Source organism: Pangasianodon hypophthalmus, chromosome 6 (assembly GCF_027358585.1).
Source record: "Pangasianodon hypophthalmus isolate fPanHyp1 chromosome 6, fPanHyp1.pri, whole genome shotgun sequence".
In the NCBI taxonomy this organism is placed as follows: domain Eukaryota; kingdom Metazoa; phylum Chordata; class Actinopteri; order Siluriformes; family Pangasiidae; genus Pangasianodon; species Pangasianodon hypophthalmus.
The window spans coordinates 20,780,961-20,808,221 of NC_069715.1; the positions used below are offsets into that span (position 1 = coordinate 20,780,961).

Here is a 27,261-nt window from a genome sequence, read left to right on the forward strand (position 1 = left end):
AATTAAAAAAAAAAATCATTGTTATGACCCAGCTTGTTTAAGAGCCGCAACAAAAACATGAATGGGAGATGAATGCGGAATAATGTTTGAAAAGTGAAAAGGATAAGGAAGGGAAAAGGGTGTCTAGGGTATGGCAGCATCAGCATCTGCAATGAGGAGAGAGAGGAAGAGAGACAGCTCTCTTTTAATATTCCCCTGCTCTTCTATAGGCAAGGCAACCGATTTGCCATGGCCTGGCCTGGCCTCCCAAACAAGCACAGGAGGCGTGGGGCCATCACATCTCCCTCCCCAAAAGGGTTCCTCCATGGGGCCTAAATGTAAAAAGACAAAAACAGACTTCTGCCAGTTTCCAAGCCTTCCTCCAATTTTCCTTGCATCCTCGCCACAGTTCCAAACTGCCTCTGGAAGCAACATCAGCACAAGAATTGTGCGTTGGGAGCTTCATGAAATGGGCTTCCATGGGCGAGCTAATATCATTATGCACAATGACAAGCATCGACTGAAGTGGTGTAAAGCATGGCACCACTGGACTCTGGAGCAGTGGAAATGTGTTCTCTGGAGTGATGAATCATGCTTCACTATCTGGCAGTCTGAATCTGGATTTGGCGGATGCCAGGAGAACGTTACCTACTAGAATGCATAGTGCCAACAGTAAAGTTTGGTGGAGGAGGGATAATGGTTTGGGGCTGTTTTTCAGGGTTTGGGCTCAGCCCCTTAGTTCCACTGAAGGATAATGTTAATAGTACAGCATACAATGACATTTTAGACAATTGTATATTTTTAATTATGTAGAAACAGTTTGGGGAAGACCCTTTCCTGTTCCAGTATGGCTGTACCCTTGTGCATAAAGCGAGGTCCATAAAGACATAGTTAGGTGAGTTTGATGTGAAGGAACTCCAGTGGCCTGCACAGAGCTCTGCCCTCAACCTCACTGAACACCTCTGGGATGAGTTGGATCATTGATTGAGAGCCAGGCCTTATTACCTGAACTTACTAATTCACCAGTTGCTATTAGAAGTCACCCATCACGTGATCTTAATATAAATGTTAAAGAAAGCTCATAGAGTTTGTTAGAGAGCATATCTAAACAAACAGCATCATGAAAACCAATAAGCTATCAAAACAAGTCCAAGACAAAGTTATGGACAAAGTTTCTGTAGTGTGCTGTGATTTAAAGCAGGATGCAAGTGTATAAGCTGAGTAGCGGGGAACAGAATACAGGCAGGCAAAATTAAACAAGGGTAATCCATAATAATAAATATAGTAAACAGTTAAAACCAGGAAGTACAGGACAGGGAAAACAAGACTTGGACTTAATGCTACAAAAAGGCATGAGAAGACATAGGCACAATGGTGTATAAGCAGACAAAATGTTTTACTAACTTACAAAACTAACTAAGGAGTTTTGATTAAACAAGTGTAGTTGGTCTCCTTCTGATGTCACATTCAAAACATGTAGTTATGCAATATTTTGGCTTGCTGTCCAAATGTCTGACTTTGAAACTAAATTTCCTGGCGTGTATTACAAATCCAGGCATGTACAGAGCCACCACTTAAGCACGAATCAAACCTCTACAAACCACTGATATTTAATATAACAGCACTGGTACATTTCACTGTTCATCTCACTCTGCTTGTCTGTGTTCACTAAATAAAACTACAATTCTAGCAAAAGTTTGTAACATTGAAACTGTTACTTACAGCTTGTCATTTTACTCCAAAAGTGCAAAACTCCTCTGTCCTGTAGACTTTCCTGGGCTGACAAACATGACTGATACAAAGCGCTTACACCTGAGACTCCTTTAATAAATGTTAAATAAATGTCTTCTAAAAGAAATCACCACATTAATGATTATAGATTTTACTTTGTTAAATAACAACACTCTTTTTAAATGCATTTATTATTAGTCTTGTATGGAGTGTCCACCATACAAGTCCCTGTGTATGAGATTTTACTCTAGAAACAATAAAAATTAGAATCAGTGAATTAATATTAACCTATCTTTCATCTTATAGCTGGAACTACTGTCCTTTCTGTGGCATAAAAAAGAAATAATCACAGTCGCAATCATGCTGCTGTCGTGAATATCTGCACAGCTGTTATTACCTGTGGCTGAATCACAGCCACTTTGATTTTCACTACAACAGCACTCTAGCTTGTGCGATATTGCTTAATTATACAACAGTTAGTTCTGGTCCACTAATTTGATTGGCTGTTCCAAGAGTGCTTACATTTTCTATAACCTCACTGGGACCGTGTGTATCACTCCGTTCATCTGTGCTCGCCACATAAAATTCCACTTCCTAGTTTGAAACCATTACTACAGTAGTGGACTTGGCATCAATATTTTCAGGAATATAACTTTTGGCTTAAACTATGAAAGCTCATCAGTTGAAGATGAAAAGGAAGCAGGAAGACCAGTGTTTCCTGGAAGCACCTTTAACGGGAATGTACTGTTGTGTTTTACACCAGAATAACACTTCAGTCAAATGCAAAGGGTGGAAGGATAATTCTGGAGACAAGATCTTCACAGTAGATGAATTTTATTTGCAGAAGTTCTTCAGATGGATAAATATGGCAGTGTAGTTGGATTTCTGTTTCAGCCTTGTCCCATAACTTGTCTCCCTTTCTGTCTCACTAAACGTGTGAAATTCTACCCAATATATAACAAGTTTTTGCGTTTTATGTGATAACATTCAGACAGGCTTAGCTCATTGTGTGATAAACGAGTCTTCAAATGACAACGTGTACCACTTATCTATCTCCTTATGTACGTTCTATTCACTTATCTTATGGCGTGACATATCAGGTCAGAACACCCTGGTACAGAATACACTCACAAATAATAAGAATCAGCATAAAGAGAATAAACATTTTTAAGCATAAGAGAAAGTAAAGGAAAATCAAATAATTCCACTGTACAAATCAATGTGAGCTAATTAGCGAGCTAGCCGATGTACTATAAACTGAGCGTGGCTTCTTCGGGATATATTTCTGTTAGAGGAGCACAAATAAACAGAACATTTGGCCATATTGTGTCCAAAATGTTGCTTACTCAATATTAATTACTTGTTTATAGAACTGTTGTATAAAAGCAATATTGCACTCGCAATATTACTGTTCTACTGAATACTGGCACTGCTGTGAATACATTCGCCACAGCCGTACCGATATTCAGTATAACCACATTCTTGCTTGTGCGATATTGCGTAATTATCTGACATTATGACAATTAGCTAACTAATATCAAAGGCCTATGTGACTACATCTGTTTTCTCCTCTTTTTTGCCAACACCTTAACCAATAAACACAAGCCAAATATGACTGAAATACAACTAAGCAACTAAGCAAGATTACAAGAAAATTAAGCTGTGATCATGAGAAAACAACTTGTTATTTCGAGATCATGAGAAAATTAATTCGAGATCACGAGCGAACAACTGTTTATGTTGAGATCACGAGAAAACAACTGTTAATGTCGTGATCACGAGAAAATAACTTATTTCGAGATTGCAAGAAAATTAAGTCGAGATCATGAGAAAACAACTGTTTGTTATGTCTGGATCACGAGGAAACAACTTATGTAGACATCACGAGAAAATTAAGTCGTGATCACCAGAAAACAACTTGTTATATCGAGATCACAAGAAAATTAAGTTGTGATCAGGACAAAACAAGAAAAAATTATAATACATGGCCTCTTAGGGCTTCCGTAGATTGCTGAACTGAAAACCTTAATATTTATTCACAGCTTCTGATTAATTTAGGGGCCCTATTTTGCCCCGGGCCGGGGGCTACAGCCAGCTTTTTCCTGAGCATAAGTCCGCCTGTGGGGCAAGTGACAGAGAAGGACAGCAAATTCCATTTTTAACCATAATTTCCACAGACTCTAATGGGAACCTACGCCATGTACATTTCTGGTTTATATAACCCTATAGAAGCTCTGGTTAGGAAGCCTGAGTTCACACCGGTTGTCTTAGCAACCACTGTCTCGCGTCAGCCAATCACATGTCCTCTCTGTGCACAGCTTAATTAATATTCATGACCTTGTCCCGGAAGTTTGTACGTTTAAAATTCCACATGGCGCCACTCGTCTTTAATCCACCCTCTAAAATGTGAGTCCGTAAACAAAGCGCGCCCTCTGCTGGACAGTGTGAGAGCACACCTTCAAAAGCAGAAAGAGGTGGAGGAGGAGGAAGAGGAGGAGGAGGAGGAGGGAGGAAGAGCCGTACGGGTTCGCAGGCGGAGCTTCTTCCTCCAGTACCGTTGGAATTCGCTGCGTGTATTTTGCTGGAAAGGAAAAAAAAGGAGAAAGAGCACAGAGGAAGAGGGGAAGAAGGCAGATGTGAGCTGAAGGAACCCGGTGAAATCCGCTACGATGTGGCAGCCTGCGACTGAGAGACTGCAGGTAAGCGGATCCGCGTTTATTCTGCATATCCTCCACACATTCCAGCCAGCCAGCTGTGCACTCACAGCTCCAGATGTTCAGCACACGCTGTGGTAAAGCAGGCGCGTTTGTACGATCTGTTAAAGTAACGCTAAAGCAGATCGGCTCCATTGTGGCCTTTTACCCAGCTGGCGCTTACAATCACACCGACTTTCTCCTTTTCTCTGCTCCTGAAGCAGAGCAGGGCTCCTAAAGCGACATCTCTCCCTCCTTTCCTCCTTTCCTCCTTTCCTCCCACCATCATCACACTATTCTCCATGCAAGGATGACAATTTATTCATATTACATTCATTTATGACCAGGAAAGTTTAATATACAGGAGAAATTTTTGCTGGGAAAAAAAAAAAGCAATAGAAACCCTCATAGAATTTGTAATGGTTTTAATGGTTGTAATGGGAATTGTACTGGTTTTAATGGAAACTCTAATGGTCCCTGTGGATCTCTACTGGTAATCTGTTGCCTTCTATTGATGGCATGTTATGTCTAGTGGACACCATTAAGGACCACTAATGGTAATGGGTTTAATGGTTAGCTGATGGATTATAATAGTATTTGTAGTGGAAACCATTAGAATTTCTGTGATGGTTTCTATTGTTTTTTTTTTTTTTCTTTTCAGCAGGGACTTAAGTCGTCACTAATGCACTTAAACCTATTAATTCCACCTGTCGCTTTTAACAGCATACTGTACAGCAATACGTTACCCCCTGCTACCTAAATTTAGCTAACAAGTATTAATTATGACTGAAGAGAACTTGGTTATTTAAATGAAAATGGTAACATATAGACCATAAGAAGCAGTACAGACAAACCGAGTAAAGAGTAGGGAAAATAATACACAAAATGCACTATGATACCTTAAGAACTTAAGACACAATATCACAATATATAGGGTTTCTACATAAGAAGTGCCAGCAAAATAGTATTAAAAATAGTCGTGCTGCATTAAAAAAAAAACTACAAAAGCTAAAACTTCAATAACAATTTTATGTATTATCTACAGAATGTATGCATTATCTTCTCTTGGTATTATTATATACTTTAACATCAAATCAGGTGCTTATTATTGTATTGATCTGTTATGAAAATAGCGACAATACTCAGTATACCTCAAAAAAGTGTTTTCTGATGTCATTTGTCATCACATTGATATCATGTAAGGAATAAAACACTTCGGGACTTTGTTTGCAAGAAACTAATCATTGACAAGGTGCTGTGAAGTTTTTTATTCCTCTTATACCACAGCAATTTGCAATTTATTCATGAACGACATAACATACTAATAACAGTTTATAGTTTTTGAATGTCCACATTTTTAAAAAGATGTTTATTATTAAGCTTAGATTATGTGAAGAGTCTGCCGTGCAAGTCCCTGTGAATGAATTGTTACTATAGAAACGCTAACATATTGAAGGAGCACATTAATGTGTGTGGGGTATAAATAGATTTGGTATAAATTGTCATATCATCCAGCCCAAGTACAGTTGCATAAATACATTATCCTAAGAAATAGAGCTAGCTAGCTAACAAAGGAGCTTATCATAGAGTCTACAGATGTGCTGTTTTCAGTAAAAGACTGGTATCAGCACAGAACGTTCAATAACTGATGGTACAAAAGGTTGAATAAATAATGGTGCACAAGGTTTGAAAATCAGGACACATTTAATTCAGTACAGTCATAGGGTTAATACGTTTCACTGTCCAAACAAATGAAAAAGAGTTTTGTGTACTTTAGTGTAAGTGTATGATGTAAGTATGACATAACTGACTATTAGGCTACTGTTTTCATAAATTGCTGTAAACAATTTAGCTAACACATATTATTACAAATACTAGTTACTTAGCCATTAACTGATTTATATGAACTGCAAAAATCTTAATAGTTACAAAAGACTAATTTCAATTAGTTAGTGTTTTATTTCCTAGTGGTATTTTAGGGTTATAATGCAGCCTTATTATGTAAATATGAAACATTTTTATCATGATACTTGAAGTCATTTCTACAATACGTGATATGTAACATTTTTATATAGATTTGCTCGGCAGTAAAATGGTAGCATTGCATTAAAAAAATTTCAAAAAGTAAATTTTCAATGATATTTTTATTTAAAGTCTCCAAAAAAGGAGAAAATTTATTTTAAATGTATTAATTTAAAAAAAATCATTACAAAATTTGAACATCAAATCAGCTTCCAATCATAGTTTGCAATTTCTATAAAAATATCGATCATACCCAATACATCTCAGACAAATGTTTTGGTTTTTACAGTATCAGTATTTTGCCTGCTGGTGGCTTGCTGGCCATACAACTGCATATATCACTTATAGTAAGAATCAGACCTGGCTTGAAAGGGTCAGTAAGCTGGTAATGGAGCTTGGAAATGACAACAGAGGTTTTACTGGAGACACTTTGGTGTTCTCCTCATTCTCCTTCCATCTTTCCGGTTTTAACCAGACGCCTGTTATATGTAGAAGTGCCCTTGCGCTACGACACACTGTGGTGGTGCTATTGTGGTTCCTTTCTAGGGTAGAGGGGGGCTGACAAACTGTACATACACCATACGGCCAAAAGTTGTACAAAAATACTGTACATATGCCCAAAAGTTTGTGGACTCCTGACCATCACACCCATATGTGCACATTCCCCAAACTGTTGCCACAAAGTTGTATAGCATGTCTTTGTTTGCCGTAGCATTACAGTTTCCCTTCACTGGAACTAAGGGTCCCAAACATGTTCCAGCATTACAAGGGACTTGTTCACAAAGGGAGCTCCATGAAGGTTTACCAAGGTTGGAGTGAAAGATCTTGAGACCTTAGCTCCTTGCTAGACGTCAGTCCCTGACCTCCCGAGCCATGCTCCAAAATTTAGTGGAAAGCCTTCCCATAGAATGGAGGTTATCATAACAGCAAAAAGAGGACTACGTCTGGAATGGGATGAGTGTGATGGACAGGTGTCCACAAAGACAGGCAACAGACAGGCAACAGACAGTAATTATATACCTAATGTGACCGATATGCTAGGTGTACCTGATACCTAGTATCAGGTTTGTCCCAAACCACGTTCTATTAACGTTTTTGATCAAGAGTTCTAATAAAAAGCCTTTTATCAAACACAAATCTAAAATATATCTAAAATATAGTATCTAATATCTAAAATATAGTCAGCACGACTATATTTTAGATATTAGATACTATATTTTAGATATATTTTAGATTTGTGTACAACAAACCTGGTTTATCATCTGTTCATTTAGTGTTAAGCGGATTACTTTTATTATTTTTATTAGTATTAGTGTATTATTGTTTGTGTATTAGTGGGTGTTAGAGCAGGAAGTTCGCCACATGGTGCTGAACATCAAGAGTTGGAATCTCCTGATCTACCCCACATCTGTTTACAGGCTGTGTGTGTGTGTGTGTGTGTGTGTTTCCATTTTACACAACACTAAGTTCATTCCTCAGTGAGGGTTTTGCCAAATCTTCTATTTTTACCTCATGATTTTTCCAATCTAACAATAATTTAGCTGGCTTAGAGAATCATAGCTGTCATAAGAAATTCTCGTAACTCCATGCTTTTGTTTTTAAATTAGTTAGTTTGGACTGTTTGGTTTAACATTAATAAATAAATCTGCACAGTGGCTGTGTTACTTCTGTTAAACCTGCTGTTCCTGAGGATACTCAGTCCGTGTTCCATAGTGCCACAAAATCACTTGGGAATTTGCTTTATTCTTAAAATCAATTGTAGCTGACAGATAAGGTTGCACAATTATACCACAAATGATCATTTCTTATTGTTTCTGATGATATTTGTAACTGTGATTATTGCGGTTTAATTTAATTAGAATGTATCAACCATTCCAGAGTGCAGTTTTGTTTACGGTATGAGACTGACACGAAATTTGGAAAATTGTGATGAAATGTTTGGTGATTATGGTCACATGCGAGTCATGTACTGGTGTGGTAGAGAACGGGTTTTCGTGTTACTTTGTCCCTTTATGAGTGAAATGGTGGTGAATGAGTGGTATTTCCATGTGCTGCTCCTTTAATGCACTCCAGATGTTCAGAGTGAACTTACACAATCGCCCCCCAACTCTCTCTCTCTCTCTCTCTCTCACACACACACACACACACACACACACACACACGCACGCAGACTCTGCAAAGCCACAGCAGGGCCGAATCACGTAGTAAGTGATCCGGGCGTCATCATTCTCAGTTGTGCGGCAAAAGAATGGTGGGATCAAATGGTTTACACACCACATGACCTTAATTCACTTTACAGGTGTGTGTGTGTGTGAAAGAGAGAGAGAGAGAGAGAGAGAGAGAGCACAAAGTTCTTGTGGTATGTAAACTCAACATTATGCGCTGTAATAATCAATGTTATTACACATTACGATTTAATTTATCTTAGTGTGTAGACAAAACACATTTATATCTGTGTGTGGAGAGAGAGAGAGAGAGAGAGAGAGAGAGCGACAGAGAGAGAGAAAGAGAGAGAGAGAGATTTCTTTGGCTGTGAGCTGAAACACATTTTACTGTTTTATGTTTGGTATGCAAAGGAATGTGTGTCCAGACTGAGTGGTTTAAATTATCACATAAATGTTACTTAAAGTGTGAAACTTCTCATGTAAACAGGTGTGTGTGTGTGTGTGTGTGTGTGTGTCATTAGATGTAGTAAAACTACTGCTGAACTCTAATTCCACATACTAATATACATTTGTCTTATTACTTTTCCTTCATTCTGTCATGAGCCCAGCCCAAAGCACATAACAAAGAACAGAATAAATTCCTTTTTATGTAAAGTTTTTAAAATGTATATGTATTTTTACATATCAGAACCTTCCCATTGAACCCCATGGCATGTTGGGTGAAATCTTTCATTCGTTAGTTTTCTTTACCTCCTTCCATCATTCATCCCTGTGTCAGCTTTAAAAATTGAAAGCTTTTGAGAGTTTCTTGTTGAAATCACCACATCAGGAACAGAAAATAACTTTTCTATTTCATTATACAGTTATTATGAACCTTAATATTTTAAACCAAAACGTTTTTTTTTTACATTTATATTTGTGATACTTTGGGGGACAGTACTTGATGACAGTCACATCTGTGTAATCTGGCTTTTTGCCCTTCAGTCTGCCACTTGGAATCTAGTATTACATTTTTTAAACATTTGTCTTTGTATGACCTGGCATTTCCTGTTTGCTCTGGTTGGACAATATAGCCTGTGTGTTTCAGTGAAATGTGTTTTTTGGGGAATGGGGGGATTTAGTAAGTGTTTTGGGAATTTTATTGGTCAGCTAGTTTGTGTGTGTGTGTGTGTGTGAGAGAGAGGAGTGAGAGAGAGATGTTTTTCTGTATGTGATGCTGACCCACATTATCTTATTGGCTATGCATCAGATTGAGTTAGAGCTGAGAGATATGGCCAGATAATTATCCTATTTCATATTATGGGTGGTTTTAAGGTATTTGACAGCATTTCATTTTGCATTGCCAATTAAATGTATCACTCAAGGACAGCAACGATTGAGTTTCCCAAAGTTTTGGAAAGTGTTGAATAATATAAAATTGAATATTGAGTAAAAGTATTAAATAAGAAAAAATTTGAACCAAGACTCTTCATACGCTTCTACATGGGATTCGGAGTGTAAAGTGCCTGTACTGCATAAGTAGATGGGGATTTGGTAAGGAGATGCTAACAACTAGGACAGCAGCTCTATCTCTGGCACACACACACACACTGATCTTTTTTCTCATACACAGATTTTTTTTTTTCTCTGAATGCACCCTTGCTTTTTTGTCCTTTACAGGGTTACCTTGACAACCACTGCTGCCTTGCCACAGCCCGTTGCCATGGCGGTGATGAACGGCAGTGTTTTTGGCAATGTTCTCTCTTGTTCTGTGCTTTCTCGTACAGTTGTTGTATTACGAGCTGTCCGTGATGATGTTGTATATTATAGCATGTCTCATTTATTCTTTTTGAATCTTCCTTCTATTACCACAATGATTCATTTATGATGTCGTTGCTACAGCAACCACTGGATTGAACTGTATTTATGTGTGTCTGTGCACATGTGAGTAAGTTATGAGTCAGATGGGAAGGATGGCTGCTGTTTTTGCTCCTCCCGCATCACAGTTTCTGCGTATTTGCTGTCACACTATACAATACATGATACAGCACAATATTTCACATGCACAGTAGTAATATTTTGTGCTTGCCACAAGAAGAAGGTTGTGTAGGTGTGTGATATTTTTGGGCACCTTTTGATCCTGTAGAGCTTTTAGGCTATAGCTCTTTAAGGCTTTAGGACTGTAGGACTTCAAGGCTCTGGATTATAAGGCTCCAGGAACTTTACATTTTAAAGGTTTATGACTGTTGGTCTGTAATTCTGTAACGCTTTAAGGTTTTAGGAGAGTAGAGCTTTCATCTGTGGCTTTAGAGCTTTAGAGCTGTAGGCATTTAGGACTATTAGCTTTAGCGCATCAGGGCCTTAGGGCTGTATTGCTCTAGGGCTGTAGAATATTGTCATTTAGGAGTATAGGGCTTTAAGGCCTTTTGACAATTAGGCCTTTAGTACAGTAAAGCTTTTGGGCTCTAGAGCCTTATGGTTATATTGCTCTAGTGCTATAGGGCTTTGAGGTCTATTGACTGTAAGGCACTTAATGGCTGTATAGTTTAAAGACTTTAAATTTGTAGGACTGTAGAACATGTAGTACCTTAGGGTTGTAGGCTATAGTTCTTATGCTTTAAGGCTTTAGAGTTTGTTGGCTTCAGTGCTTTAAGGATTTAGTGCTTCAATGGTTTAGAGCAGGGTTCTCCAATAGACAAGCTACGCGTATACGTTACTGGCTACTAAAAAAAACTAAATTAGAGCTGAAAGAAATATTGTTTTATTTTATCAGACCATACCAATGCTAAGCCAGTTTGTTTACTATGTTCTGAAACTGTAGTTGTATGCAAGGTGGCTAATAATAATCATAATAATATTAATAATAATAATAATGATAAAGCAATAATAATAAAACAAGCCACAGCCAATTTCATGACAACTTCCCTGCTGCCCACAATCATTCTTTTTCCACCATCCGTAAAATCTTGACGAAGCGAAAAGGCAGCATCTTTGCATTTTTCCTGGAACTTTTGTAGATGCTGAGTTGATAAAGTTGTGCGCAGTTGATGTGGTGCAAGAAGGCTTAAGGCACAAAGAAAAAACAGAAAACAGTCGTAGACTTTTTGAGGTAAGCACCATTACTGGACAATACTGCAGTGAAAAGAGTTTAACAGAATGCCTGTGTACTCTGTTCTCTAATTTAAAGAAAGTTAGTTTTCAGACTTTCAGTTCAGATATTGTGACAGGACAGCAGGAGGTTGTTGAAAAAAAACTGCCAGCGACATGGGCGAAGTCCATGGTTGGACAAACCAAGGGTCTGGTAAACAGGCTAACTGTTATTACCCCAGTGCTAACAACAGTTCAATGCATCATTTACAAATCAATGCTCCAAACTGTGTAGGAAAATGAAGGACCCCATGTATACAGTGAAGAAACTTATAAACTTCATTTGTGGGAGTTCCAGTCTGCAGCATCGCATCTTCAGAGCTCTGATGAAGGAAATGTCAACAGAACATCATGATTCAATTCAATTCATTTGAATTTTATTTGTCTATTGCGCAAACCAGAGGCCAGAGGCAAGGAAAGACGAACTGAGACGACATGAGGAAGAAACCTTGAGAGGAACCAGACAAAAAGGGAAATCATTGAATAGCAAGATTATAAATTATTGCTCTAGTACAAGAGTCCTGGGATGAAAATAGGACAGTCTTTATGATTACAGCAGTTCTTAGGTACAGGTCTACAGTGTTCAGGTGAGAATATCCACTGAAGCAAGGAGATCAGTTGCTGCATATCAATGTGCATATGTAACACATCTCACTGAATTTGTCATTACAAGGCAAGAACCATACCATTGCGCATGAGGTACTTGAAGCTTTCCAGTTAGAGTTGGCCTTGTTTGAATGAGACTAAACTGCACTTTTCAAAGCTGTACCAACAATGTGAGAAGAAGAAAGTGCAAGAAGATTCCATGATGTGTGATTCATGGTGAGGCTGATAGAGAATTTCCAGGAGCGAATCGAACACATCCTCTCGTGAAATCCTCATGTTTATACAACAACCGTTCACCATTTCTGCAGACGGCTAGTGGCTGAGGCCAAAAGGTGACTTCCAACTCTGCACCAAGATTCTCTTCACCTGGAGATCTTGGAAATGTCAAAATTGATTTGCTGAAAGAGCAACACAACAAAATGCAAGTGACTTCCAGGTAAACCATTGGTCAGAAATACAAGAGTGATCGTAATACTGATTCTCACAATATTTCCTTTCATCTGTCAATCTGCATTTTGTTCAATGAACATTATCAAAAGCCAGGACAGGAACAGATTCTCCAGTGCACATCTGTAGCAGTGTCTTTATATCACTACAACCTGCTGCTTTCACTTCTCTCATTGAATGATGAGGAAAATCAAATATCTGCAGGTGGCAGTTAGGCCTTATTATTTACAATAATAATATTCTATTATTATCCAGCCATTTTCCATACCGCTTATCCTACACAGGGTCATGGAGGAGCCTGGAGTCTATCCCAGGGAACTCAGGGCACAAGGAGGGGGACACCCTGGACACTGTGCCAACCCATTGCATGGCACAATTGCACACACATTCACACGCTATGGACGATGTGGAAATGCCAATCAGCCTACAACTCATGTCTTTGGACTTGGGGAGGAAAACAGAGTACATGGAGGAAACCTCTAGTGCATGAGAACATGTGCACTCAGGGCAGATTTGGGATTCGAACCCCCAACCCAGGAGCCCTCCTATTATTTTGAAACCGACACACTGGCCCAAGGTTGTTAATTGAATGTGGCCCATGAGGAAAAGTTACTGCGGACCCCTGTTTTAAAACATTAATGCTGCGACAGTTTAAAGTAAACAGTTACTCTAGAGAGTGAGTTGAGACATGCTTTTTCATTACACGCATTAAATGCATGCTCTTGTAATACTTCACAAGACCACATTGTTTTCCCTTCACTCTTCCCCTTCCCCTTTTTCTGTTTTTGTGATCTGCTGGTTATTTTTATTCAAGGAAAATCTGTCGTCTCTGCAGATTTCAGATTTCACAATGCTTATGATGAGATACAAGGAGAAGTAAGCAGGTGTGCTTGTGCTTACAATGCCCCTGTGCACAAAGCGAGGTCCATAAAGACACGGTTTGCCAAGGTTGGAGTGGAAGAAGTTGAGTCTTGGACAGAACTCTGATTTGAACCCCACTGAACACCTTCGGGATGAACTGCAATGCTGACTGCACCCCAGGCCTCCTCACTCAACATCAGTACCTGATCTCACTAATGCTCTTGTGGCTGAATGAACACAAATCCCCACAGCCACACTCCAAAATCTAGTGGAAAGCCTTCCCAGAAGAGTGGAGGTTATTATAACACAAAAGGAGGACTACATCTGGAATGAGATGTTCAACAAGCACATATGGGTGTGATGGTCAGGTGTCCACAAACTTTTGGTCATATGATGTATGAGAACATTGGCGATGGAGGTAAAGAACATCACTATTCCCGACCCCAAAAATCTTTCATTCATGTTTGTTTTTGCAGCGTTGTCATGCTGTTTAATACAGACCAATCCTAAACCGTAGTTAGATTTCAGCATGGCTCTGTAGTAGACTATCAGCTGAATCGATTTAGGTTTGTTTTGACCAAATCTAATTTAGATTCTACTTATCCAGGTATAAGGAATTAACACACCCCTGGGAAATTTTCCCTCTGTCTTTTCCTTCCTCTTATTTTCTCCCTTCCCCATTTCAGTCTCTCTCTGTTTGTCTGTTACTCTGTCTGTTTTTCTCGCTGGTGTGTTTGGTGAGATTCACGTTCTCTTTCTGTGACCTGTTAAAGCCATCACCATCACACACATCACATGTGTGTGTGTATGTGTGTGTGAGAGAGAGAGAGACTGCTTTCACTCACCTGGTGTATTACTTAAATGTTTTTCTTATAACACACTGTCCAAACTCCAGTTGGAGGTAAAACACACACACACACACACACACACTTATTCTGGAATAAAAATGAAACTTAGTCAAAATATTATGAATAGAATTCCACAGAACTGCTCTCCCACTGAGACACACAAACCACTGTGTTACTCTCGCCACCTCTCTCTCTCTCTCTCTCTCTCTCTCTTTCTCTCTCGCTCTCTGTCTGAAATAGCTGATTTAGCTTGGACGTGTTTCCTGTTGTTTTTTTCCCCTCTCCATTCTCCTTTCTTCTTTCTATTCCTCTTTTCTAGCATCCTCTTCTTCTTTTGCTCTCCATTAATATAACTTGAGTGTGATGTGTTCTGATTGGCTGACAGCAGCAGGAATGATGATGCACAGCACACTGAGGAATCTACTGAATAAGTCATTATCAGAATACCATATAATGCACTTTTTGTTCTTTATCAGGTGCTGTGACATAGACAGCATTAGCAATGTGTGTGTTAATTGCTACTCCAGGATTAAGGTAGTTTCCCCACTCTGTAGCTGAGAGGTGTGTGTTAGCATGGTTCACTGTGAAGCTGTACAGTTAGCAGATGTATAATGAATCGCTTATATGGAAGTGTGTGCATGGATTTAGTCTTTCTTTAGTTACTTTCTTTTGATTTATCTGTGCATTTTTCTTTAGAATATTTAGCTAGACTTTTTTTAAATTTAAATAAAAGATTCATTTTAACAAAAATAAAGTATGGGTGTTTAGACATTGGTGTGATTTTGATGCATAATTTGAAAAAAAAGGTGCAGTTTAATATTTAAAGCTACAGGATGTGACATTTTGGAATTTTGCTGTCTCTGGTAGAACAGTCTTATTGCAAACTGTTCACAGACTACCACTTTCTATGTTTATACTCTCATGTGTTCTCACTCTCTTTCCCCTGATTGGCTGCCAGCTCTTGGCTGTCACCTTTCACTCGGGCTTTTTTCATGCCTAAAGTTAGGGAATTTTATTGTTTGATATGTCTCAGCTGGGGTATGATGTGTGTGTACAAATTTCCCATTAACTCACAGCAGCATCATATTACTGAGTTTTTTGTCCACTGCCTCAATAATCATGTTTTTTATTAAAAAAAAAAAAAAAACAAGACAAAAAAACCCTACACTCTAATGCTTTAATATATCTCAACAGAATAAACAAAGTGTAGTCCTAACAAATGAATAAAGAGTATAGATGTAATATTACTGGACTCATATGTCTGTATCTTTAGGTAGAAGTACAAGACATGTTAATCTTATAGGGGAGATATTATCATCGGCTTAGTGTTGACCTATTTTTGTGTGTGCGTGTGTGTTAGAAATTAGCATAAGAAAGAAAATAAATTCAACCTGGGTGTGTTAGGCCTGTTCTTTTTCTCAAATACTGCATTATGAAATGATCCCTGATATAAAAAAGTGAAAGTAGAGCTGGACAATAACATTTCATCCATTTGATTGAGTTTACTGATGAAAATTCAACATTGTCGACAGTTTTATTTCAGTTTTATTTTGTTTCATTGCTGATACTTACACCCACAGAGCGTGTGAGCTCACACACACACACACACACACAGTTCAAATCACAGCCACTCACTTGCAAAACACCACTTTCACAATAAGGATCAGTGAATGTGTGTGGAAATTCTGGGAATTTACTTTCCAGAAGGAAACTGTCAAACAAAACAATATTTTTTTGCAATGACCTTCTCCTTTTTCTCTGTCTTTTTCTCTTCGTCTCTCTCTTTTGCTCTCTCTCTCTCTCTCTCTCTCTCTCGTGTTCTGCTTTACTTGGATAGCTATTTTTGTGTTTAATGTTGCTGATCCAAAGAAAGAATAAAAATCAACTATATAAACAAATGAACCCATTTGGAATATAAAATGGTTAAATCAGTAAACATTGAATAATAGTAAATAGTTAACACTGTCAGATAAACTCTCTGTTTGCTCATGCCAAATTGTTGAATGTGTAAATATACAGACAGCCTTGAAACTCTTTCCTGGTTGCTCTGGCTCTACCCACTGCCCACATCTTCTAACTATTATTCCTAATTAGTTTTATATTGTGTTGTGTTGTAGTCTCTCTCAGTGTGCTTATTTTCCTGTGTTATTCTTCTTCTGCCAGTTAAGGGTATGCTGATATTACAATAGTTTAGAGAAGTTTAGAGAAAACTACAAGTTTAGAGAAGACACGATACAGAAGCCTTGAGTATCAGCTGATATCAATACTCATCCGATATTTTTTCTTTAAAAACTACTAAGCTCTGAAATTACTGAATATACAAAAAATACATAGCTAAAAATATGATTTACACAAAACTGCATATTTATTTAATTAGTTAAAGTCTTTCACACAAAAATCCCTTACACAAATAATATATTTACATGGCAAATATAATCAAGTATAAACTATAAATATAATAAAATAAAACTGTGCAAAAGTTTTAGGCACCCAATTTTTTTTAGTACAAACTTTGTTACAGATTTTTATTTTATGACTTCTACATTATTGATTCAGTACAAAAACATTTTAGATTCCAAACATTAGTTTTCCAGCACGAAATTAAATGTTACAGAAAAATGTTTGTATGTCAGTAAAGAAAGCAGCATATTACATAAGAGACACTTTTCAGACAAAAAACATAATGAAGGCTGCTGGGTTTCGCTGCAAAAATATAAGAAGCAAGTGTGACAGTCAAAGTCTCCAGAAGAACTGTGGCTGCTTCTGCAAGATGCTCAGTAACACTTACAGCTCATTTCCTTATAAAACTGCACAAATTGTACCCGAGACTACTATTTTTTTTTTTAAAGTGAAGGATCATCACACCAAATATTGACTTTGTTTCATTTATTACTGTTAACTGCTCTTTTTTTAAAATGTAGAAACATTTAATTTCATTATTTTTGAAGGCATCATTGCTCTACAGCATTTCTTTGCACGTGCCTAAGACTTTTGCACAGTACTGTATGTAAATATTTCCAGTTGCAGTAAACTTTCTCCACAGTGGTAGAAAGACATTTAGACCAGAATACTGCTGGGTGATATGACAAAAATCTCATGTCATGATACTTGAAATTTCGATGATACAAGAAGTATTACGGAATATATATCACTAAAAACCTTCCAGCGGTGTTGATTTAAAATTAAAATAATATTGTTATATTTCATTATAGATATCCAGCCTTGGAGAACAATTTTGAAAATGGTGTTAAAGTGTGGAAAAGACCAAAACATTGTGCTTTTTAAGCGATATCTGCATGCCATGTGATGGAGTTGGAGATGGACGCAATTGCTGTAGAATTTTATTAAAACTAATGCAAAACGTGAGGCAAAATCATAAACAGGAACAACAATTCAAGGTCAAGATCCAGAATACAAAAACCAGAATGGCAAACATGTAAACAAAAGGCTTGGTAAGTTAGGTAATCATACACTGAGCGCGACTTCGCAAAGAGTCAGTGCGAGAGTCAGTGTATATATAGGGTGAGGGTGGGATTGGAAACAGGTTTGCCTGATTAGTATTCGAGTCAATGGGAACGTGCCAGTGGAGTGAGGTGTTGGGGATTGTAGTCTGCGGCGGCCATGTTTGTAGGCCGTGGTGTGTTCTGGGAAGTAGAGTTCCTGGTGGATTCCGGCATTGGCTTGTCACCGCGTTAATATGTTGAAGACCATACATTCCTGTGCTCTGTATTACAGGAGGTGATAAAGCACACATCAGGGTCAGTAAACCGCAGCGTATGTTTGCATTGCATTATGAATTGCATTGTGTTACAAAGAGAATTAAAAGAAACTTGCTGTTTAAGTGATGCATAAAATTATCATTAATTGATTCATTCATTCATCTTTAGTAACTTATTTATCTTGATTAGGGTTGTGGTGGATCTGGAGCCTATTGCAGGAACACTGGGCGTGAGGCAGGGATACATAGAACTATCTAGAAATAAAAAAATATTTATTTAGCTACTTCTTTTTGCTTATGTATTAAAAAAACATGTTCAGAACCCAGATGTGAAGGATGCTGTATAATGACAGTGGTGCTATCTTAGTTAGCCAAGATCCCAAGATTATTAATGAAAAGAACTGGATGCTTCATTTTGCAGTTTACTTTGGAAAACCTTACTTTTCAAGCAGATGAAAAATATCAGCATATAGCCAGGAACAGTCCGTCTACAGCATTTTAGCATAACAATTTTTAGCATTTCCTAATGATTTTCCAGTTTCCGAGATGGTCTATCATTTATTTATTTATTTCAAATTTTGTTACAGTAGTGGAAATCACAACCCACATTATCAATGGTACTATATTTAGGGGTCCAAACACTAAAGTCAACTCACACCTGTCTTCTATCAGTGGAAAAATCAGGAAAAGAAAGCTCTATGGCTCCAGAAAACATTATTTGAAGAATGTTAAACAATGTTCACGAAATACATACATACAGAGGGGGTCCGTGGAATATATTTTATTGTTAAAGGGGTCCCTGGCTACAAAAAGTTTGAGAACCACTGCATTACACACAGTTTCAGCTCTGGTGAGCCTTTTGAATGGATAATGGATCATAGTTTTTACACAAAGCCATGCATTGGTATATGTTGTCCATCACTGCATCCCATTAAACTGCAAGAAGAATTTGTGACACTTATGAAAATGTTCTTATGAATGCAGCTTTAGAAGCCCTGTGTCTCCTTTGTAGGCTATACATGTTAATCTAGTTATCTACTGACAACTGCTGTTGAACAAAATTAAAAATTAAAAGATCAATGCTTAATTATGTTCTCTCTCTCTCTCTCTCTTTCTCCATTGCTTTTCTCAGCATTTCCAGAACATGTTGAAATCAAAGCTGAATGTTTTGACACTGCGTAAAGACTCGTTACCGAGTGTCATCTTCCATGAACCGGAGGCCATCGAGCTCTGCTCCACAACACACACCACTAAGCCACGCACACATACTGGTTATAAGGTATGACAGACACATACACACCACAAAAATATAAACACACCATGTATAAGGTGCAGAAACTAGTGCGATCTAGTACACACTAGATTATAATAGTGATTTTATATATACATACATATACATATATACAGTATATATATGTGTGTGTGTGTGTGTGTGTGTGTGTGTGTGTGTGTGTGTAATTTAATAACTTTCCAGGTGGCACAGTGGGGTGGTAAGTGTGAATTTTAGGATAGACATTTGTATCAAATTGATACCGAAATGAAGAGAGAATCAATTTTAGATCTCCCGAGATATCAAAGAGAAACTTTTAAGCAAAGAACTTTTCCTCTTTGAGATACCAATCCATCGCAGGGCACCATGCACACACACATTCACACCTAGGGGCAATTTCATCCAATGATTTCATTCAATTCATCCAATTTCATTTCAATTTTCGTCTGATCTACCTCCACTGCAAAGAATGACATCAAGTGAAAATATCTTGACTATATTAAAATTTATTACAATAAACTAGATTACAATAAACCTAATATAAGATTATTAAACCTACTTCTAGACATTTTTTTTTTTTTACTAATTTCAAGCTTGAAATAGTCTTGTTCTATTGGCAGATAATTTTGCTACTTTTAAGCATTTATTACTAGCAAGAAGCAAAATTATCTTCCAACAGAATAAGAAAAGTTAAAACTTAAAATGAGTAAAAAATGTCTAGAAATAGCATTAATAATCTTATATTTGGTTTATGGTAATCTTGTAATGGGAAATACTAGATAAATTTGACTGTATTCAAGTTATTTTCACCTGCTGTCATTTTTGCATTGTACTAGCATGTTTTTTTGGGTTTTTGGTGGAAGGAAACCGGAGAATCTGGAGAAAATCCCCAAGGACATGGAGAGAACATGCACAGAAACTCCACACAGAGTTAACCCAAGCTCAGGATTGAAGCTGGCACCCTGGAGCTATAACACAATGCTACCCAAATGTACCACCACACTGTCCACAATTACATACAGCTATTTATAAATATTTATCCCAAACAAAAATATCTGGCCAACCCTGGAAAAAAACTGAAGCCAGCTGTATAATGTTACAGTACTACATTTAAAACTTTGAAAGGAATAAGGGAAAAAAGGTCTTTATGTTTCACTGCATTTAGGACACCTGTGTCTTTCTTCCTGTTGGTCTCGCACAAGGAAATCTGGAAAAGTGTGTTAGTCTCCTGCAGAGGCACTGTCCATGTCAACACTGCAAATCAGTCTGTCAGAATCACACACACACACACACACACACACAGATGGAGATACACTTGGGGTGACTCAGGTATACAATAATGGACTCAGTAGTAGGAGTGAGAGAGAGAGGAGTGTGTGTGTGTCTGTGTGTGTTAGGATTGTCGTCTCTTGTGTTCCAACATTCCAAGAAGAGAAAACTCGCCTGACTCTCTGTAGCAAATCATCTTCAGAGAGAGATATTACTGCCATTTCCTCTTGCAGCTCACGGCAGGTCTACAGAAGGATAGACAGAGAGAGAGAGAGAGAGAGAGAGACAGACAGACAGACAGACTAACCCTACAATGGATTGTATTTATATGAACCAAATATTTCGTCTCATTTATCAATCTTTTTGTAAAGTTGTGTGTAAATGTTTGCAGAAGCCGAACCGAACTAAACTAAAAATTTCTGCCGGATTTACAAAAGTTTTGGAAAAGCTGATTTTTTTCAGTACTTATTTGCGTATGTTGACTGATGCCATCATCCGTAAATTACCAGGTGCATGCATGGCACAGCTGATTTTGCATTTGGTGGAAAAAAAATCAATAAAAGGAAAAAGGCAAAAACAGACTTTCTCAGAAGTAGAAGTGAAAGTTATTTTTTCACTGCTGGCTATGCTAAAAAAAGGCATATTATCTGACAGAGTACCAGCAGCTGCAATGCCAAAATCTAGAGTCAGATTACAGGAACGGTGAATTAGTTGTGAATTAAGTGAGCTGAAAAGTAAATGGTTTGACAGGAAAACTAAAAAAAAAGTTTATCTGCTATGTTTAATTGTTTTTTTTGTTATTCAAAGCGAAGTGTCTCGGTGACTTTCAGCCTGAAATCCCTCGTCCTCACCCCGTAAAGTAGAAGGGCATGTGTCTGCAGGAAGCAGACTAGGGAGTATACAACACATTTACAGTTCACTTAGTGCTGGCTTTAATAAAGTGTTACACAGCATTAAAAGAAGATGCCACGGCAAACGACACGACTTATACACTGTATATATGTATATACACACTTATACACCACTGGAGACAGTCTTTTTATGTTGATTTATGTTAGCTTGCTTTATTTATTTTTCTATTTTTTTATTCTTTAGTTAATGTCATTAATATGAACCGGATTTCACAACAGTTTTATTAAATTTGTGTATGTAACTGAAATACACAGAATATTTACTTGACAGCGTAATCCGTAATCTTAAAGCTGAATTAAAGTCGATCAGTGGAGGGTTACATTAGTTAGTCTTCTTATGCATAAATTTACACACAACTAGGAGCATCCTACAATAATCTTACAAACATTTTATAAATGAATTTGTTCCTATCTAGTTTGATAAATGAGGCCCATTGTCACAATCTACAATGCGTTCTATAGTGCACTCATGATATCTAGTAGGTACAGATATTTGAAAACTGTGCATGGCCTATATAGTGAACCGAGTGTAATTTGGGACACGTCTACAGTGGATGGTGTAGTAATGATGGTAAGATGTTTGTTTTTTGGTGTTTACATAGCTCTTTTAGTAGTTTCAAATATATCCACGCTCACAAATACTGTAATTGCAAGTGCAAGAAACGGAGAGAAACAGACAGATGGAAGAAGAGGAGTGAGACAGAGCCAGTTCAGATTTAAGCTTTGTAATTGCAGACTAAACAAACTGTCTGAAAATGGCACACACACATACACACATGCTAATGCTAATGCAAATGAAACCAACACCAGTTGCTCCACAATGTGTGTGTGTGTGTGTGTGGCAAGTTTGTGTCTCTACCAGAAACACACTTCTGTTTCTGTGAACTGTACTTAGCTCTTACTATGTGTCTCTTTTAGGTGACCTATCTAGGGAAAGTGACAATCCCCGGCTCCAAGTTCCTCTCAGGCTGCACTGAGTCTGCGGTGGTGGCATTATGGGATACAAAGTGCTCATCAATCGCCATGGATGCCTTGCTGGAGATCCGACCTTTCCAGGTGCGTCTGCACCACTTGGGTGGGCGGAGTGAGGCGCCAGACTCAGTGGAGACATTCCAGGTGGCACGGATCGCATACTGCACGGCGGATCACGAGGTGAGCCCGAAGGTGTTCGCGTTCATCTACCGGCAGATCAACGAGGACCTGACATTCCAGATGGACTGCCATGCTGTGGAGTGTGAGAGCAAGCGTGCTGCCAAGATGCTCGCTCACACCATGATGGATGCCTTCACCAAGACCTTCCACTCCATGCGGACCGACGGGCGCATCCACCACTCAGGACGCGAGATTCCTGAAGACTCAAATCCAAATCCTGATGATGGCTGAGGCTGAGGGCCGAGGGGATGGGACCTGTAGGGGGAATGTGTGATCCCATCTCTGTTTCTGTCTTTGGTGGGAGTAAAGAAAAAGAAATCAAAATGTTCTCTTAGCTCGCGGCTAATAAATAATTGCATCACTGCAGCCATATTGCTCACAAATCTTGTTATTGTTCTAGAATGTTGCAATGAAAAATTGATCTAGAACATGTATTAGAACATCACAATGGACTGTTGTTCTCAACTGCTGCGATACTATATTGTTTCCGAATGTTGCCATGGTTGTTCTACAATATTGTGATCCAGGTGTGTTCTAGAATACTGTTATAGAATACTGCATTTAGAATATTGGCGAATATTGTGATAGCGGTTCTGGAATATTGGATTAGGACATTGCTCTCAAATTCCATCACATGATGGAATGTGGTGTTAGATGAAACATTGTTCTAAATTATTACATGCCTTGTTCTAGAACATCTCAATGAAAAACTTTTCTAGAATATCGCAACCCTTGTTATAAAACATGTATCTAAATTATTTTTAAAAAAGTCAGATTGTTTTACATTATTTTTGAACAGTGTTCTTGAATGCCTTGCTGTAATGTTGTTCTAGAACATTGTACACACTGTTCTAGAACATTGTTTTAGAATAGAACAAGCTTTTTATGGAGCGTCAAATATTGGGAGCGTTGTTCTAGAACTTATGAAAGATTCTTCCCGAATATTGCATCATGATGCAACATTTGTTTTAGAATGTGATGGATTGTTGTTCTAGAATGTTGCTAGCATGCTTCTGGTACATTGTGATGGAACGTTGTTCCTCGGAGATGGTAAGGAACATGTGTTTTAGAACATTAAAGAATATTGCAGGCATTTTTAATGGATCATCAAATATTATGTCATTGTTGTAGAACATTGTTATGAAAAATTGTCCGGAATATTACATCAGGATGCAGCATTATTTTAGAATGGTGTGATGGAATGTTGCATACACCGTTCTAGAACAAAAGTGATCAAGATTGTCACATTGCAAATATTCTGGAATGATGCTTCACCATATGATAAAAATTAGTTCTAGATTATTGTTTTAGAATGTCACGATTAACCAGGAGTGACAAATCACTAGCCCAGGTGCCCAGTATAAGCAGATTACTTCTCCATGCTATCATTTTTGTAGTTGTAGTTCCCTGGTGGTCAAGTAGGTTCTAGACGCAGTCCACCAACCACAGAAGAAAATGCCATATTGACTTTCAAAAAGCTATTTTTTTTAAACGTTAATATGTACACTTACACATAACACACTGGAATTGGTTAAATAATTTTAAATTATACCCATGACGTTTACATTATTTAAAACATGAACATAAAAGCATGTCAGATGAAATTAAAATACAGAAAAGAGCATCACAATAAATTCTGCAATTAATCATGTAATTGAGAAGATCACAGGACAAACAATCTACATTTTCCTTTTTCCATGAAGGAGAACAGATTTGAAAAGAAATGTACCTATGGTAGTGTGAACTAGGCCTATGGCTACAAAGAGTTGTCTTCAAGCTGGTAAATTTGAGAACTCATTTGAGAATCCATTTTCATGTCACTGCACATAACTAGATAAATACCTTGTTATACTTCAGGCTAAATTACATTAACTCCCACTTTTTAGCCTAGTTAATAAGTTTCTAGACAACCAAATAAAAACTCTAACTCATGGATTTATGATTTGTCCACCCTGTAGGCCATTTTATATTCCGAGTATTCTGAATATTGTGAGAATTGGTCCAGTACATTGTGATGGAATGTTCTTCTGGAACATTGTGTACATCTTTCTACAACATGGCGATGAAAATTGTTATGGAATACTGTTTTAGAATATCTCAGCAGATCTTTGTATATCAGGAACATTGTGACTGAACGTTCTGGAGCAATCAGTTGTTTAATCACATCGCAGTGGAACATTGTCCCACGATGCCAAAATAGACGTGTTTTTAGACGTTGAAGCATTATTCTAGAACATCAACAGTGAAACAATGTTGTAGTACATAGCTAGATCTTTGTTGTAGGACTTTTCAAGGGCATCAGATGAATGATGTGATGGAATGTTGTTGCATAATATTGTTAGCATTGTTATTGAACAGTAGAATTTTCAGAATGACCACAAGCCTTGTTCTGAAACATTGGTGAAAGCTGGTTTGAGAATGTTAGATTGTTTTAGAATACAGTTGTACTGGAATGTTCTAGAGCATTGTACAATGTGTTCTACAGCATCATGATAAAACGTGATAAAATGCCAAGAGGAACGTTGTTTTATAACGTTGTGATGAAATATATTTTTCTAGTACTGCGAACATTCTATACTGTGGACATTCTTCTAGAATGCTGTAAAAGAATGTTGTTGTAGAATGACAATACATTCCTGAACATTGTGAACGAATACAGTTGAGGAAACAATAGCTCCCCATATACAGAAAGCCGCTGTGTGTTACAGTAACTGTATGAGTGGCAGGGCTTTCCTGTCTTGCATTCTCCTTGGCCAATAGGAATCTCTGGAATTTGTTCCCTCTTTCACACAGTGTTCCCTGAGTAGCCAAAGTTCTTACCCAATATGTTTTTAAGAAATTGCGTTTTTAACAGCCAGATGTGTATGTGCATGTGTGTGTGTGTGAGAGAGAGAGCGAGAGAGAGAAAGATTTGTACTAAAGACCATGGGCAAATCTTTACAGAACAGTTTTTTTGACAACAGTATTAAGTGATGCTTTGTGTGTGTGCATGTGTGTGTGTGTGTGTGTGTGTGTGTGTTTGTGGATTGAAGTGATTGACAGATTTTTTTTCTCAGCCACATCAATCGCAGTGTGTAAATACAGGTTCTCCACTACGCTGTGTTCAGTTGTAAAAGTTTTTTGCTGTTTTATTCCCTCTGCTTTGACCTGCCTGGCTGCATTCCAAACGCAAGTGTACGATATATGTGGCTTTATTATGAATCATTCTCGCAAGTGCTGGTGACTGAGAACTGTTGTTTGGGAAGAATTACACAAAGCCTGGTACTTAATGGGCTAATGATGTGGGCTAATGATGTGATCTACTTAAATCAGCACACAAGATATGTATGAGCTACAGCCCTATCTTCCACATAAATGAATTAAGCTTACGCACTGCATCCACTGTGAGTCAGACTGTATGAACACAATGAACAGGTTTTGGTAGACTGTGTTTTGTGTGTTCCATCCTTAAAATGGCTGATGTTCTTCTTAAGAACACTAGACATGAACTCTAGCGTTTGGGATGAAGCCTTAGCATGAAAGACAGTCCAGTTTCTGTCTCTTGTTGAGCAGTGTATCTTTGATATCATGCTGCACACTTTTAATTTTAAGGTACCTGTTTATTATTATTATTTTTTTTGGTTATGTTCACATGATTTGTGGATATATTTTCTTGGACAGTTGGCTGTGGAACATGTTCACACACACACACACACACACACACACATACACACACACTGCTCCAAATGAAAAATGGATCAGTAACTGGACTGACTATTAGTGGAACAGAGAGAGAAAGAAATCTATATATAAATATGATTATAAATTTATCTACACAGTGTATTCATGAAGCCTTTGTTTATACAGATGTATCAGTTCTCTATTATTACAGTCAAATGTTTATAGATGTTTTTGTTTAACCACATGAAGTCAGTATTGTGCAGAGGAAGAATGAGTGTGCTGTTGTTTTCTGTGAATGTTCTCACTTCCTGCCATAGCAGCTTTAAATGTCTGGTGTGAATTTCTATCAAATAAAAGTCCTCACCTATAAACTCCTTACCAGCACTGCATAAGGTGTGTGTTGTGTTTCAGAAGGCTGTGTCATTATGTTTCAAAATGTTTTGTTTCCATGATGGAATATTAACCACTTTGTCCTGAGGGGATGCTGGATGCAAGGCAGAAGGTACTGAAAGATGGTAAAACTCATATGACACCTTGTGCACACATTCATACACTCTTTCACACCTAAGGGCAGTTAATCCTAGCCAATCTATCTAGCACAGGGGTGTCCCAAAAATAGCCCCAGGGCCAGATGTGGCCCTCAGACAGATATTAACTGGCCCGCCACTTTTCTCTTAGAATTGGTGGCTCGATGACCAACACGTTGCAATATTTCCTTTCACCTGGCCATGGCAGCAAATTGTATCAACACAGTTAGCTAAAATGCAAGAGCCTTTTTAAATTTATTGTTATTATTATTATTT

General features: G+C 37.8%; 1 protein-coding gene across 2 annotated transcripts; it reads left to right on the forward strand.

Annotated features, from left to right (window-relative positions):
- The first annotated feature begins 4,207 nt into the window (after positions 1-4,207).
- Positions 4,208-26,836, forward strand: pid1 (phosphotyrosine interaction domain containing 1). 2 transcript variants are annotated; one of them, XM_026914123.3, is made up of 3 exons: positions 4,208-4,409; positions 19,329-19,475; positions 22,565-26,836. In XM_026914123.3, exons 1-3 carry the CDS (start codon positions 4,380-4,382, stop codon positions 23,027-23,029), a joined length of 642 nt encoding a protein of 213 aa, XP_026769924.1. In that variant the 5' UTR covers positions 4,208-4,379; the 3' UTR covers positions 23,030-26,836. The 2 variants fall into 2 exon arrangements, with proteins under 2 accessions (XP_026769924.1, XP_053090862.1); XM_053234887.1 differs by lacking the exon at positions 4,208-4,409 and adding an exon at positions 8,613-8,784.
- The last annotated feature ends 425 nt before the right edge of the window (positions 26,837-27,261 follow it).

Bases quoted from the DNA above. Each gene is read 5' to 3' on its own strand.
- pid1 (XM_026914123.3), top strand. From the start codon at position 4,380: ATGTGGCAGCCTGCGACTGAGAGACTGCAG. The intron at 4,410-19,328 runs GTAAGCGGATCC...TGCTTTTCTCAG, and splicing joins CTGCGACTGAGAGACTGCAG to CATTTCCAGAACATGTTGAA. The intron at 19,476-22,564 runs GTATGACAGACA...TGTCTCTTTTAG, and splicing joins GCACACATACTGGTTATAAG to GTGACCTATCTAGGGAAAGT.